General features: G+C 34.4%; 1 protein-coding gene across 2 annotated transcripts in view; it reads right to left on the minus strand.

The window, feature by feature from the left end:
* Nucleotides 1-4,059: 4,059 nt before the first annotated feature.
* Nucleotides 4,060-16,527, minus strand: part of LOC110457338 (potassium voltage-gated channel subfamily KQT member 1-like) — a 142,127-nt gene continuing 129,659 nt past the window's right edge. The window contains exons 7-13 of one of the 2 annotated variants that reach the window (XM_021508563.1): nt 14,744-14,928; nt 12,471-12,653; nt 11,554-11,571; nt 9,830-9,936; nt 8,729-8,927; nt 7,840-7,936; nt 4,060-4,865 (exon numbers count right to left, since the gene is read on the minus strand). In XM_021508563.1, coding sequence (XP_021364238.1) covers nt 4,080-4,865; nt 7,840-7,936; nt 8,729-8,927; nt 9,830-9,936; nt 11,554-11,571; nt 12,471-12,653; nt 14,744-14,928 — 1,575 coding nt within the window. In that variant the 3' untranslated portion in view covers nt 4,060-4,079. The remainder of the gene's footprint in view (nt 4,866-7,839; nt 7,937-8,728; nt 8,928-9,829; nt 9,937-11,553; nt 11,572-12,470; nt 12,654-14,743; nt 14,929-16,527) is intronic. The other variant, XM_021508564.1, reaches the window with a different exon arrangement.

Consider the following 16,527-nt stretch of genomic DNA (forward strand, 5'->3'; position numbering starts at 1 on the left):
GGGAGGTAAGTGGTTGATTAGAACAGACCGTAGTCGATGTACATTTCCGTTGTCCATGAAAAAATAATAGTTTCAGAAACAATCGGATCTCCCTTCCTGTAATGCATGCTAACCAAAATTCACTTGCATCTCGATTCATTTCCATCCTCTTTCCACATAATTAATATTGATACATATCCACCAATATTTCATTAATAAATTGATTTACGGTCGAAGACTTTTCAACACATATTGATGTATCTGCACGTCCACTCTATTTCCCTCTATGAATATATATGTCTCCACAATCTGTCCCTTTGGATATTGAACGTATTGAGATGTAACACTTTCCCTCTTCATAAGAATATATTTCTATCAACTTTTCCCCTATGTATATTGATATAACACTTCCCTTCTGCTCTACCAAATTTCCTTCTACATATTGTGATATAACACTTTACGTCTTCGTAAAACATGTCTCTCTCTATGTATTGATACATTACTCTTTCCCTCTACCTAAGAACATGTCTCTATCGTTTTTCCTCTACATATTGAGATATAACACTTTCTCTCTGCATAAGAATATGTCTCCACCAAATTCTCCTCTTTGTATATTTACATGTGTATATGTCTCTACATATGAATATGTGTCTACCAGCTTTCATCACTATCTATTGTGACATTTTTGCTCTCCTTACACCAACGGTGACTCTAAATGCTGATATGTGGCCTCCAAATGTCCCTATTTATGTATTCCACGTTCAACTAATGATGAATTATCTGTTTTTCAAATACACATTGCTGTATGGACACTTGTAAGCGTTGAAAAAAGCCCGTTGTTAGTGTTGAATGATATATATTTTCCCTTACCTTTGTGTGTGTTTGTGGAAGATGACCGTAACACATAAACTGGTGCTTGTACTTTTATAATCTGATAATGGATATATATGACAAGATTCTTGAAACCAACAAATAATACAACTATTAACAGTAATGGAAATGTACCGGTCACATAGAAATAATCAATACAGGTTTCTTTTTTGTATAGTGCTCTATCTGACGCCAAGGAAATTACTAAAAGGTGCTTCACACTTAAAAGATGATATACATATATGTTCAACAAATGTAGTGCATCTTACCACGTGCTCATGGTCATACCCTCTATTCCGTCTTTGCGTATTGCAGAGTTATCTTATCTTGGGAGCGGGTATTAATTGTTACGTCACTTGTTTGTGAGAGTAACGTCATCAATTTTTGAGAAAACGACGTAATTTTCTCGCACAACCCAATGACGTAACAATCAATACCTGTTCCCAAGAGAAGATAACTCTGCAATACGCAAAGACGGAATATGTTAAAGATTGTGAACATTTTCTGGATTTGATAAGTTTGTATTTACAGAGTTCTGTGGATGCTCCGCTTTCCTCTAACATTTAGACCCCAGCGCGCTAACATCCGGGTTATCAAGAGTGTTAAGACAAATTAAGAGAACTTGCTTCGTAATTGTTGTAATATAAATAAACTTTATATCTGTGCATGTAACTTTAAAGCTATAAAATAAATCCTTTATACCCTAAATCAGGCCATTATTATCATCAACAATGGTAGAATGTTTTGTTCACGTACATACATGTAACTATATTCCGTCTTTCCGTATTGCAGAGTTATCTTCGCTTGTAAGCAGATATTGATTGTTACGTCATTGGTTTGTGTGAGAAAATTACGTCGTTTTCTCAAAAATTGATGACGGTACTCTCATAAACAAATGACGTAACAATAAATACCTGCTCACAAGAGCAGATAACTCTGCAATACGAAAAGACGGAATAAAACCGGCGCGGTACTTAAATCTACAGCCATCCAATCGATGAATTGACGGACTACGAACTGTACCATGCAAGCCTACTCTATACAATACACCGTGTTCTTTGTGTCCGAAATGACAGCAAATACTACGTTGTGTGAAACATGATGGACTACCAATAGGTATGAAATGGAAATTGTGATGTGGTTATGGTGTACATGTACCTTTAGATAATTATCTCCTGAACATCATATTTTTTTCTTTGGCGCCTACAAAAAACAATCAGATTTTATTTTTTTCCCGTATTTGCCAACTTTATTTCCCCCAATACATAAATATCGTTTTCCAAATATTGTCACCAACAATATCTGAAGATTAACTGCACCCAAGTGACCGACAACTCGTCCTGTAACAGGGTCTTGTAGATGAGTTTACTCTGAACGACTGTAAGCAGGCAATCTTAATCAATACAGAAATATTGTACAGATGTCTATCGTGGCGGCAATTGAGTACAGTGAGGATCTGATGGGTAGTTGAAGGTATATGTGTTACAGCTTTATCCTACAATGAAAGAAAAGCTCCCATTTTAATGACTATGTTGCAAATAGTATCAAAATATAATTAGAAAGGTGTTGCCTTTTTAATAGTTATTCAGTAAAAAAAAATGTTGTTCTTTCGAATTGGTACGTCTTTGCTTTCAATGAAATATATGATTGAGATTTACTTAATAATGCATATTGGATTAGTCAAATTTCTCAACTTAGCTTGAACTGCTTACTTATATATTTATTTACAGCATTTGTCTAACAAAACTGGCTTACTATAAAGCTGTACGATAAGTGTGACACTTTTTGAGTCATGAAGTTTCTGTTTCTAAATGATAAACATCGGACAATATATATGGTGTTTACATGACACAGTCTATTCGCATTCAAAAGAATTTGCTCGGAATGTAAATATTTTCGTAATAAATGTCAACTCCTGTCAGACAAAATTACATCAAAGGTTTTCGATAGATGTACGTAAGTGGGAAAAAGATGTTATGGTCGCCATAATACGCTCATCGTGGAATATTCTATTTCTCTCTTTGATAAAAAGATCCATGTTTTATCATCTATATATACTACTTTATACCACCTACCGGAAGCATGATAGATTCAGTATCATTGGTTGTCAGTATGAGAAGAAGTTGAGAACGACTTGATAACAACTTGAGAACGGATTTTCCTATTCCAAAGCGCTTGGGAACGTGTTATATATATATATATATATATATATATAAAGAACGTCTGTTCGTGCCAGATGACGTCCGAAACCGGAAAGAGTGTCTACACAAAAGTGATCCGCGTAAGAAATAGTCTGTCATTAACATATCAGTAAAAAGTTACGGAAAAATATTGTGAGAATAACAACACCATTTCAAGTGTAAATGTGCATATGGAAAAGCTGATGACGATAGAATTGTTTAAAAAATATTATTTTCTACGTAGTTTTAAGGTTCATTGTATTCCCCCGCGCTAAACTTCTATTCGTTTACGTTTGTCACAGGCGAGCGTTGACCATTGAGCTTAGAAGTCATTTAGAAAACATGGTGTTTAGTTGAGGTTTTTTAAATGGCGAAATATATAAGGTAGTAGTATATAGATGATGAATAGTTTATCATACATTATTTTCAGTGTTTGTCGTTCGGACAATTTTCTCATCGCTCGCACGTAGATAAAATCTCGAGTCCACCTGCGTTGGCCTCTCGATTTTATCCACGTGCTCGCGATAAGAAAATTGTTCTCACGACAAACCCTGAAAATACAGTGTGATAATCTATAATTATCATACTCCATTGTGTGTCTTGTTTCGTTGTCACTACCTCTCTTCTCGCTTTGAGGACATGCCAATAGTTTGACTTGACTTAGATGTTTATGTTGGTTATCACAACTGAAACGGACAACACTTAGAATTTCATTCCACTTGATCGTAATATCCCTATAGTTATGCAAGTTTGTTCATTCAGATCGCTCATTGGTTTACATTTTGTCCTAGTTCATCTGTATTTTAGATTTCGAGTTTGAAATAAGATATTGGTGTCACTTTGGTATTTCATTTTAGTTGTTCATATTACAGAGCTTAGTGAGAAAATGTGATGCATAAGTACCGTTGAAAATGCGGCGAAATGTAAGAATTCTTTACATATACGAGCACCTGTAAAATAGATATCACATGAAGACTCGGCTTAAAATCTGTCCAATAAAAACGAAGACACATCAATAAACGTACTAAAATGTTAAAAAGGAAACAAATTTTATTTATCAATTTTGTCTCTATATGTACCCGAATCCGAGGCATAACATAAATGTATTGGGGAATTATTAGTAGACGATTCGGAGACATCGGTATCAATAACAACACGTGTGAATGATTCGTTCTCGCGGACAACGCGATCTCTGTCATATGATTTGTTGCTTGAATCACGTGACACTCGTCCACGTAGAAATTGTTCACGCCTTTGGCTCTGCGTCAAAGGATTATTTGCCTTAGGAAGTTCATCACAACACTGTGATTCACCGGATTCTTTTTCGGGAGACTCGTTATTGGTTTCCGTAGAAACCTCTCGGAACACTTCCTCGAGATCATGTTTACCACGTGTGTTGAACCGCTGTCTATGTCCTTGCACAATGAGTTCGTCACCCGTGTCAAATGACGCGCTCTTTCTTCGGCCCTTATATGGAATGCTGGAAGGTTCCTGTTTCTCCTTTGCCTCAACGTTTAAGGAGAGTAAGCGGTATGTTACACGCTTTTTGATTCGCTGACTGAGGTCTGAAAGGTTTCTTTGCATCGATGGGTTTTCAATGTTTCCCAGGCTTGTAGGTGTAGAAGGCTCGCTGCATTGTTTGTCCGCAAGTATTGAGCGAGGTTGCTTAAGAGAACTTGTAGATGATTTTAAACACGATGCCACAGGAGTTGCCTCCCCTGAGGCGGGAAGATTGTTTGTGATCTGTGATTTTGATTGACAATACTGTAACAATATCTTGCGGTCCTCTTTGTACATGTCGAACAGTAAGTCCAGCTTTGATTCAATGTCTTCAGTCTGAAATTAAAATTAAGATTAACATTTAAAGTTAAATGTCAAACAAATATTCTTCAGAATCGATAGCTCAGAGTATAATTCAACATTTAAGTATACTTAAAAAACGAATAAAACCATGCGAATGGATTAACGCAATAGAATGAAACACTAAAATAATTCGAGATTGATTATGAACTAACATTTGTGATTGCACTCAACAAATTTGAAAATAAAATTCCAATGCACTATACAGCTGTTTCGTCCATCGGCGGCTAAAACGACGGGGTCAGTGTAAACTACTGCAAACACAGGCTGTTATGTGCTGCAGACCCCTCAATGATATGAATTAAAAAATAAATGAGAACTGGTAACTTTCAAATTAAGAATGAGTAAAGTGTATGTATTATGAACTACTCAAAACAAGATATGTGTGGCTAACAAGGTTGCGGCTGACCTCGATGACTAAGAAATCTCAACCAGCAGAGTACACCACGTTGTATGTTGACCGATGAACCTAAGACACACACAGATGATTGCTAAAAAGGTGGTTAGCTTAATCACAATTGAACGACATTTTTTAACCTTTAATAATAAACAAGGTAAAATCTCACAATTTGGCATGTGCAGTCACTCAACTGAATATTTGATATCTAGAAAGTTGTAACTAATTCAAAGGCTGAGTCTTAAAGATACAGAAAAATTAAGATTTGCGCTAATCACTGATTAAGCTAATCAACTTTTGAACAACTGGGCCCTGATGTCCTTCACATATAACTCTATTGCGATCTAAACTTGTGAAAAAATATCACAAATGGTGTTCTTTATAGCAAGAATTCACTCCTATATCGACAAAATCATTAATAAATTGTCATAATTATCAACAGTCAGCATTTTCATAGTATTCGATCCCAGCTGTATTACAATGAAACTAAATTGTATAATTTATTTGCCTTTCTGCTGATGTATAGGTACCGATATAATACGAACGCGCAAATAACATTACTTTACAAAATATCATATTTCATTACGAAAGCCGTACATTGGGGTTCAGGAATCAACGATGTTATTGACCAAAATGAAGTATTAATTCGTTATGTGGTTTTATAAAGTGAATGTATGGTCCAAACGAATGAAATGAGAAACGTGATTAAACTATCTCCTTAGATGTTTTCATTTTCAAAGGTATACACATCCGTGTTTTTTAATGATTAAATCACTATTCATACATTGTCTGATATCATATTAATAGAATGCGAATGCACGGAGTAGTTGTTTTCTGTTCTACAAAGAAGTCTTACAATTACAGATATCCAATGCACATGTCCTTCCATTCAAGTGATTTTTATCACAATTTGTATTTACCAGTTTGTTACATGTGTAACAGAAACGGCACATTTTATGTTCAATCTCAATCTACGGATTAATCTTTAACTCGTATCAGAAAGTCTGCTGTTCTACGAATGTTTTTCCATCTATACTTTTATCAATTATCTTTTGACAGTGAAAATACAATTGTCACAGAAATAAAGTAAAAGCAATGCCCTTTATTTTCCTGTTTCTATTTCAAGTCTGATACAGGAGAGTCTTTCTGTTTTGACCTTCTACAGGCCTTATCGTTACACTTCATCATTCGATTAATACGTCTGGACCTAAAACCCCCTCAAATAAGAACAATTGAAACACCAGACCGGCGCTGACTCAGATATAACGCCACAGAGTTAATCCTGACGCATTGTAAGCTACATATTTATTTCTATGCAGACACCACTTTTCTTTGAAACTTCAATACGCATATCTGAGTTGATTTATGTTAATATTAATATTTAATTGATATATTTCAGAATTTTATAAAATATGTTCAACTGAATATTACGTTAATTAACGCACAATATCACTGTGTTAAGTTGAACATGTTTGAGTGGCTTCACTGACTCGATCGAACAACGGAAGCACTGCCCAATCATGTCTTCCTCGAAATACATTTCTGTCAATTTTACATTGTGTTATGTCTTCTCAACAGAGATTAGCGACATGACAATATAATCTCTGTTCATACAAAGACAAAAATATAAACTGAAGGAATATGACGCCGAGAACCTATGATTGATCAGGTAGACACGCTTGCATGATAACGTGTTACAAGCTCCTGCAGTATATGCAAGATGAGATAGCGAAGCTTGTTTTTGTGTGGGATGATCTTTGTCTAAGTCCATTGGGGTTTGAAGCATGTATGTTTGAATGGATGGCCTATCGTAGTTTTTAACTCTCTGCTTGGTTTCGAATATAGTATCATAGAGTGACACCTAGTACTAGTAGTGAGGAATGGTATTAAAGCAAGTAAGCCAGTCTAAACATGGCTTTTTTTTGAAATTCGTTCTAAGAAAGTGTTATTAATGGTCATTAATCACCCCTTCTCATAGATGTTTAAAATGGTAATATTCAACTGATCAATATAGGAACATTTCAACCTCATCATAAACCATCTTTACCTGCGGTTTGTTTAAATCTTTGCTATATTAATATTGATTTAAAGAATATAAATTTTTGGCGATTGAACATTATAATTAAACATATAGTTTATAATTTTCTAATATCAATTTTACTATTTTGACAACGAAATGATCCAAATGCCTTAATCCAATTCAAATGCAAGGAACTAGGCTACACGGTTTTGAAATGCGTATTTCGCAACGATATCTAATACGCAAATTTTCGTGAAATAGATACCGTGGTAATTTTGATATTTGTCACTTATGTAAACATTTACCTTAAACGCCATGACATCTGCAACATTTACAGAAGGAGTGATATATACTTTATTACTGTATACTAAATATATCTACTCACGTGGATAGTTACTGGTTGTGCTCTTCTTTATTGTATTTTTCGTCCGTGTAATTATAGTGTATAAAAATGTCCTCTACCTAAGTGTACCTTTTGTAACAAATGTTCTCCATCAAAGTGGCTTGCTGTTATGTACTTAGTGTATACTTACTGAGCGTTCTACTTTAACGATTCGGGAAGCCAAACTCTGCTTAGAGTCGTATGTGTCTTTTTTCTTGCTTCCTACTTTTCCTAAAATTTGATCCAACCTGTGGATAAGATAGAAATAAAATAAAACATTGATTTGAAAAAAAACCTGCTGTTACAATAGAAACTCGCTTTAGCTAAAATATACAGTTTGCAAAGTCTTTACCATCTGTTGACCTATTGTATTGAGTATAACATGTGTGACACACCATTAATCCGAAACATTAATTAGGCTGTCGACATCGTAGTCGGAGTGATACTTAATGTAGCAAACTCTTCCTTCACTGACGCACCTCTCTGTAAGGATTTAGGTTATTGAGTTCGATGGCTATATATTCCGTTTGATCCCATTCGGGCAAACAATGCACGTGGCTTTTGTTGCATTGTGACACCTCATGAAAACAAATAGCAGTATGACAGGAAAGTTCGTCTAAACTTACGCATAAGTTATTAAAAGAAGGTTATTCATGTAACCACTGTTGGCAATAAATCACTCCTTATCGCACGTGTTTAGAAATAGGTAACATTCATCCGTTAATAACTGAACATTGAAACTAAATTATAATATTATCATTGTTTAAGCTTATACTTAAATGTATTCTTAATTAGCATTGATCTATAAGATAAAGTTAACGGGCTCGTTTTTTCCTAGTGAACATAATAATGAGATATAAAGTTAGGGCGTTTATAACATAAAACCAACTATGACGGTGAACTCATCAAAATGTTATAATAAATACACAATAAAAAATAATGGGAATAGATATCGTGATTTTGTTTTCAAAATCATGTTGTTGATATTTGTCTATTTCGTAGGCATATTTGTTGTCAGTGGTTTTCATTTTCAACCATACCTTGATTGGAGACTTTTGATTCGTCCGAGCATGTCCACGTGACCTGCTGAGTATTGTTCAATCACATCTTTCACATCGTAAGGTCTGAGCGCCTCTCGGAATTTCTTTTTTGATACAAAGTATCTTATCTTTCTGATAGCTCGTATAGCTTTTTTATGCTGCTCTGTTAGTTGTGTCATTTTAGGAGAATGGTCTTCTTCTGAAAACAAATCAATATTTGTAAGATATGACAGCGACCTTATTATTTCAAAGGACAAAGAGTTTAACTCGATGAATAAACGATTCATCATCATCATCATCATAACGTCGTCGTCGTCGTTGTCTTCAAACTATTTATTCAGTTTTTACTCATGTACACATCTCTATGACTTGTTTAAAACATATAGCTAACTATTCGTCTTGATGTCTCTTGAAACAAGTAAGGCTAATGTTATAAAGAAGCAAAACGATAATGATTATAAAACACAAGGATGAGCTCGAAATTATAATTGAAGGGTAAATAAGTGCTTCGGAAGGGTAAACATTTCCTCAACCACATGTGACATCCGTCACATACTGGAAATTGTAGATCACTAACGATTTTACAAACAATAACCTAGCCTTTTATCGTGGTAGATAATGAATATCATGACATTTAGGAAATCGGGTCGTCATGACAACTGTATAATTCCATAAGCGTAGAGTATAACCTCCACAGTAGAACACAATGCATACCTAGTGAATGGTTCACCAGGACGCATCTTTTCATGAAATCATGATGGGACATGTTTATGTACATCGACAGGCTAGTACGAGTTTACGGTCACGATTTGATTTGTACGTATCAGTGAAGTCTATAAACTCTCTAAACCGTTAACACACGGATAAAGTATATCCTGTTGAGTTTCAGATGACACCATCGCCGTCACAACATGTGGTTGAGGGAAAACTTACCCAACTTGAACTCTTGTTTTATCTCCGCTTCTCAGGAGTTTGTAATATCTTCCCTAATCGCTATATTCAGCACTATAATCACTATTAAGCCATTAAGCATAAGCACTAAGAAGTATACTTACCGATATAATATTAATAAATAAAAGCACTAGGCAGTATGCTCCATACCTTCATTTTGATCTCTGTAGGAGAATGATGGTGAGGGGTTGTCTTTCTTTATAGGAAGCTGATCGACTCTCTGGTCTGCCAAACCAGTAGCGAGGCTGAGATGACTCCTGTTAGCACAAATGACAACAATATAATTATAAAGTATCCAATGTAACAGTGCAATACGATAAATAGCCTTACCAAACAACGGAACAACGGTTACGTTTGCTTTCTAATCTGGTGATTTATTCTAATACTGTTATGTTCTATAATGATATATTGCAGATCGAAATATGCACTTCCAAATTTGTGTGCAAATCATAAACAATCATCACAAACCTTGTTTTATTAATATATTTTGAAGTACAAATTGCACATCACAGTATATGGAATAGAAAAGGACACAAACAAGTGTCATGACAAATGTAAATCTAAATTTTATATATAAATCTAACGCAGTTAATATAAGAAAGTCTGGAGATCATGAAAAAAATCGTGATATCATAAAAATATCACGAGATCTATATAGTTCTAACGTCATCACCGTGCTTCGCAACACTACGTCGTTGCATTTAAATGACATTACTCAACATAATTATACAGTTTTTGTTATCTGTTAATATTTGATTATACATGTAGCGATGCTACGAATGAAACAGTTTTGTTCATCTATGAATGTGTACTATTGCAGAGGATGCAGCTGGAACATGAAGTCAACGGTTTTGAATGCAGTTAATAGAACAACTCGTTCTGATTGGTCAATATGAAATCGATACGGGACTTTACATTATCACAAGTAAAGTTATGCCAATTGGCATGTTTTCACTGGGTTTTATCAAATTGACCATACTTTTCTTTCAGTGGTAAAAGTGAAATAACTTAAGTTGATAAGATGAGTGTGCTATCATGTTTTAGCTCGATGAGATCATTGAATCCACACCTAATCAGCGAGATTGACAAACATAATATGTAAATTTGAACGTTGACCGATCCCTTAAAACTTTAGTTAATCGACGCAAAACAAAAAGCCAGAAAAAAATGTAAGCATCTGTACAAGATGCAGTATAATCACTTTTACTACTTATTTATAATATACAATATTGAATTTCTTGTGTAATCAAATAATATAGATGCTGTCATAATCGAACATGATTTATACATGTATTTATATGTTCGTTTAGGTTGCGAGGTTCCTTCGCTTTCGAATAATCGCATCAATGTTGAAATAACAATATATTTTACATGTGAATTCATATCATCAACACGAATATTGGAAGTAGAATGTAAATAATGGTAGGACGATGTATATGTAATAATTTGTATCAATTTATCGTATAGTTGTTACATCGGACACAGGAACAGCCCTTGCTGAAAGATAGACAATACAAAACAAGGAAATGCTAATCAGTGGAATTTCGTTAATCCAACTATAACAAATCTGGTTGTTCAACTATTCAGGAAATATTTGAGAAGACAAATGAGGATTTTTTTTTCTGTGTGTATTTTTGCAGGAATACAGGAATACAGCCGACTTAGAACAAAAGCGTATAGGGTACATGTAAATGTATGACGAATTAAGCCTTGCATGAAATATGACAAAACACGTTAATACACAAAACGAAAATCTAGTCATGCTTTCCGTTTATCAAATAAAAAATGAATACATCATACAAAAATACTAAAGGCTTACACAAAATATCTATTAATTCAAAGCGTATAATTGGTTCCAGTAATATTAATCTTACCATGTGCGGTTCACCAAGCTGTTAAAATGACAACATTTTGTTCATGTCAATATACTGCGACTGATCCAATGCATTTAAACTGTAATATTACGGGCTTATATTATAGGGAGCATACAAGTGTGTAGACTATTAAAATTGAAGGAAGTTGTAAGTATAAATAAAGCCATTTAATAAGTCATGTTAGGTCTGAACGTGATGATCTGCAAAACAAATTTGTTATCTTTTTTTGAAGTTTTAAGAATTTGTTTCCTTGTGGATATTTTGCACTGCAAGAGAGGGATCTTTTCATAAGATTTTTTTTTTTTTTTTTTTTTTTTGTAAAACAGAAACATGTTATGAATATCAGTTGATAACACATGATCATAAGTTTAAGTTCTTAACACGCCTAATGAAACTCCAAAAATGTTCCAAAGTGAAAAAAAGTTAAAAGCTGATGAAATATATAAAAGTATCAAATATCTTTTCAGTAAAACCAATGTATGAAGCTATTTTTTCGTAGAATGTTCAGACGCAGTGTTTATTTTTTCACATTTAAAGCACAACAAGAATGGTTATGTTACGACAAATCGTTTATACTTTGCTACTAAGACTACATGTAGTTGAAACATATCGCTGCATGTCGATAAAGAAGAAATGTTGGTGATTAAGAGTGTGAGCAATAAACTGTCTATCTTGCTTCAATGTAGTTGACCTTTTACTAGTGCAAAGTTTGTAGATTTGTTATATTTAAGTGAAGTAAGATTATACACAATATATGATTGATACCTATGCTTAATGCTATTACTAAAGCAATGTACAGGCATTCTTACTAGAAACCACTGCGTCAATGTTAGTTAACATATAACATGCCAGGCTGTAAAATTTATCAGACTTTGTAGTAATCTAAAAGGAGTGCTAGTTTTCCAGACAGTTCGTACCTATTAATTGCAAAGTCATCCGTGTCTGCTGTTCCGTTCGGTCGCTTTGATTCTTTGCGTGGAATTAGTGGCGAGTGTGGAGAGTTGGAAGTTATACTACTTCCGGCACTCGACCGGTCTCTTCGTCTGGTGGAGAACCTGCTCACAAATGAGGAGCCTGTGTTGTTTTTCCATTGTCTGTCACTGTATAAACAATTTATAGATAGAAATGTCTTTACGTCTTCATGACAAACTACATATTCATTATTTAACGGCAGAAACAAAAGAATTAAGAGGGTCCAATAATTTAATTTGCGTTATTTTTTATATTTCGACATTATGTTGATAACGGTGATATCACAAAAATGATTATCATGATACTACTTCACAGACTAAAATTCACACGTGCTTTAATACAAAGAAACTTCGATCTCCAGAATTGATTGTAAACGTAATAAAGAAAAAACTTCATGCAACACAGAAGTATCATGTAGAAGAACCTTATTTCTAAGGGATACTTTAATTATAATTTTAAGCACATAGAAATATTGCTAAAAAGAAAAGTAGATGCTGCTCCTCTATGACATGAAACTTATGTCAGTAAAAGTTCCACCGGATTAAAACTGCAATCTACATTCTGAACTTGCCTAATTTATCGACATCACATTACAAGAACTCTTAAAAGCATTCTAGGGAAACAATAACATATGTTTCTAAATCCTTAAATAATGCTCTGTACAACGTTTTAATGGAGATAAGGAGTTCACTCTTTTATACATGTAAATCGCAGATCAGCATGTAAGGAAGCATATATCACGAATTACAGGTATAATTTGTCAGGTAGCATCATCCTTAACTCTCACACGAATCACAGGTACAATTTATGCTGTGTCAGGTAGTATCATCCTTAACTCTAACACGAAGCACAGGTATAATATGTCAGGTAGTATCATCCTTAAATCTAACACAAATCACAAGTATGCTGTGTTAGGTAGTATCATCCTTAACTCTAACACGAAGCACAGGTATAATATGTCAGGTAGTACCATCCTTAACTCTAACACGAAACACAGGTATCATATGTCAGGTAGTACCATCCTTAACTCTAATACGAATCACAAGTATAATATGTCAGGTAGTACCATCCTAAACTGTAACACAAATCACAGGTATAATATGTCAGGTAGGATCATCCTTAACTCTAACACGAAACACAGGTATAATATGTCAGGTAGGACCATCTTTAACTCTAACATGAAACACAGGTATAATATGTCAGGTAGGATCATCCTTAACTCTAACACGAAGCACGGGTATAATATGTCAGGTAGTACCATCCTAAACTCTAACACAAATCACAGGTATAATATGTCAGGTAGGATCATCCTTAACCCTAACACGAAGCACAGGTATAATATGTCAGGTAGTATCATCCTTAACTCTCACACGAATCACAGGTATAATATGTCAGGTAGTATCATCCTTAACTCTAATACGAATCACAGGTATAATATGTCAGGTAGTACCATCCTTAACTCTAATACGAATCACAAGTATAATATGTCAGGTAGTACCATCCTTAACTCTAACACGAAACACAGGTATAATGTGTAAGGTAGCATCATCCTTAACGCTAACACGAAGCACAGGTATAATATGTCATTTAGCATCATCCTTAACTCTAACACGAAGCACAGGTATAATATGTCAGGTAGTACCATCCTTAACTCTAACACAAATCACAAGTATAATATGTCAGGTAGGATCATCCTTAACGCTAACACAAAGCACAGGTATAATATGTCAGGAAATATCATCTTTAACTCTAACACGAAGCACAGGTATAACATGTCAGGTAGTATCATCCTTAACTCTAACACGAAGCACAGGTATAATATGTCAGGTAGTACCATCCTTAAATCTAACACGAATCACAGGTATAATATGTCGGGTAGTATCATTCTTAACTCTAACAAGGTATAATATGTAAGGTTATATTATCCTAGACTCTATTACAGATTACAGCTCAAAGTGTAAGAAAATGCATATATTTTACTGTAATTCAAATAACAAATCAATGTGTAAGAAAGTTTATATCCTTAATTCTTACACAAAACACAGGTAAAAGAGTAAAGTTGATTATAATCGTAAAACTAGCACAAATCATGGGTATAATATGTAAGGAAGCATTTATGTATAGCTTAAACTCTAATTTCATGACAAAGCCTAAGGTAAATGTATCCCGCGAGTAAGAGGATGTATAAGTGTTATGACGACAAAGTGGCTGTACATACGATGTAGGACTAGGACATGGGATCATGTGGGGTTTCCAGGTGGCTATAGACATGGAATTCTCGTCCGCGGCGTAACATCTCCAAAGACACTGTATAAGTCGTGCAGCAGGCACCCGTCTCCTTATAAGGTGTTTTTGACGTTGCTGTTGTTGGACCTTCAGGGCGAAACCGGAACCCAGAATCCCCTTTATGAAACAAATTCAGACGAAATAAATGATGATATCGTACATACTGTTTTGGTATTTGCATCAACTGTGAATAGGTACATTTGAAATCGTAAATAGAAAATATCATATGACACCTGATTTCGTGTCGAAAAGAAAAACAAACATAAATATTGATATGACACTGAAATACCAGTCAAGTTAAAGAAATACGGCGCTTAAATACAAATCAAACTACATAAATACAGCGCTTAAATATCATTCAATCTATATACATTTGTAAATACGGCGCTTAAATACCATTCAAACTATATAAATATGGCGCTGAAATACCATTCAGACTATATAAATACGGCGCTCAAATACCATTCAAACTGTATAAATACGGCGCTCAAATACCAGTCAAACTACATATATATGGCGCTTAAATATCATTCAAACTATATAAATACGGCGCTCAAATACCATTCAAACTACATAAATACGGCGCTTATGAGTACTAGTCAAAATACACAAAACTGTATCCGTCACATTGTTTGTGTTATTTACGATCATACTTTTAAGTAGCAATTGTAGACGTAGTTCACGGCAGAATTAATGTATTTGTATACTGTGGCTATAACTTCACCCCCAAAACCCGCACAAATAAAGAAAACTTTCGTTTATTTCATTTGTTGGAAAGCTACATATTCTTTTTCATAATTTTGTCAAACGTGAACAGATTCAATGTCGTCTGGTGCAACACGATAAGGTCAGCTCAGAGGTGTCCAATACTATATGCTGTGGGGCAGGAGTAGTCGGCACACGGCTATCCGATCAATACATATACTGAAACAAATCCAGTCAGTTAATTTACATGCTCGTGGTTCACCCCATCTGGTTATCATATTGACACTTATATAGACATAAATTATCAGATTCCAAAAATCCCCTATAGAATTCATATTTTGGTATGATTACAGCGATATCCCCATAAGGTAATGTGTCGCAATGACAAAATGATGAGCACGATTTGAGGCAGGGCAAATGTGTTTAATCACTCTACGAATGTACCTTCATTAAATTATCATGTTTGCATGTATGTTGCATGTATCTTTTTTCGTTAGACATAAAACGAATACACTGGATTATGTTTACAATGGCTTGGTTAACCAACTGTTCTTATATGAAACACTTACTTATGGTTATCATATAAATGTAAACTACAAATGTAGTACACTTACATACACGATTACAGCTATAATGTTCTAAATTGACGATAATTTGACATGGAACTATACGGAAAACACTAAAAGTAGTTTATCAATTAACATATTCGCATTGTCCCTATAGGCAGAGAACACAAGAACGATTAATTTGGCACATGCTCAAAACTATATTTCTCTACAATCTTATAGTGGGAAAACTAAGTGATTTTCCAAAACGTTTACCAAAATGTCGGAAAAAGTCAAAGCGAGAGCATTGAGTTGACTTAGTTATCGTGTCCATGCTTAGCGTTTAAAACAGTGATGATAAAGATGTGATATTGATGCTCACACGACAAATTGTTTATAATTTCTTCCTTCAAACTACAAACATGAAGTTCAGTATCAATATTTAAGTATGTTTTCCGATAAGTTA

The sequence above is a fragment of the Mizuhopecten yessoensis genome, unplaced genomic scaffold (assembly GCF_002113885.1).
Source record: "Mizuhopecten yessoensis strain PY_sf001 unplaced genomic scaffold, ASM211388v2 scaffold9109, whole genome shotgun sequence".
Classification (NCBI taxonomy): domain Eukaryota; kingdom Metazoa; phylum Mollusca; class Bivalvia; order Pectinida; family Pectinidae; genus Mizuhopecten; species Mizuhopecten yessoensis.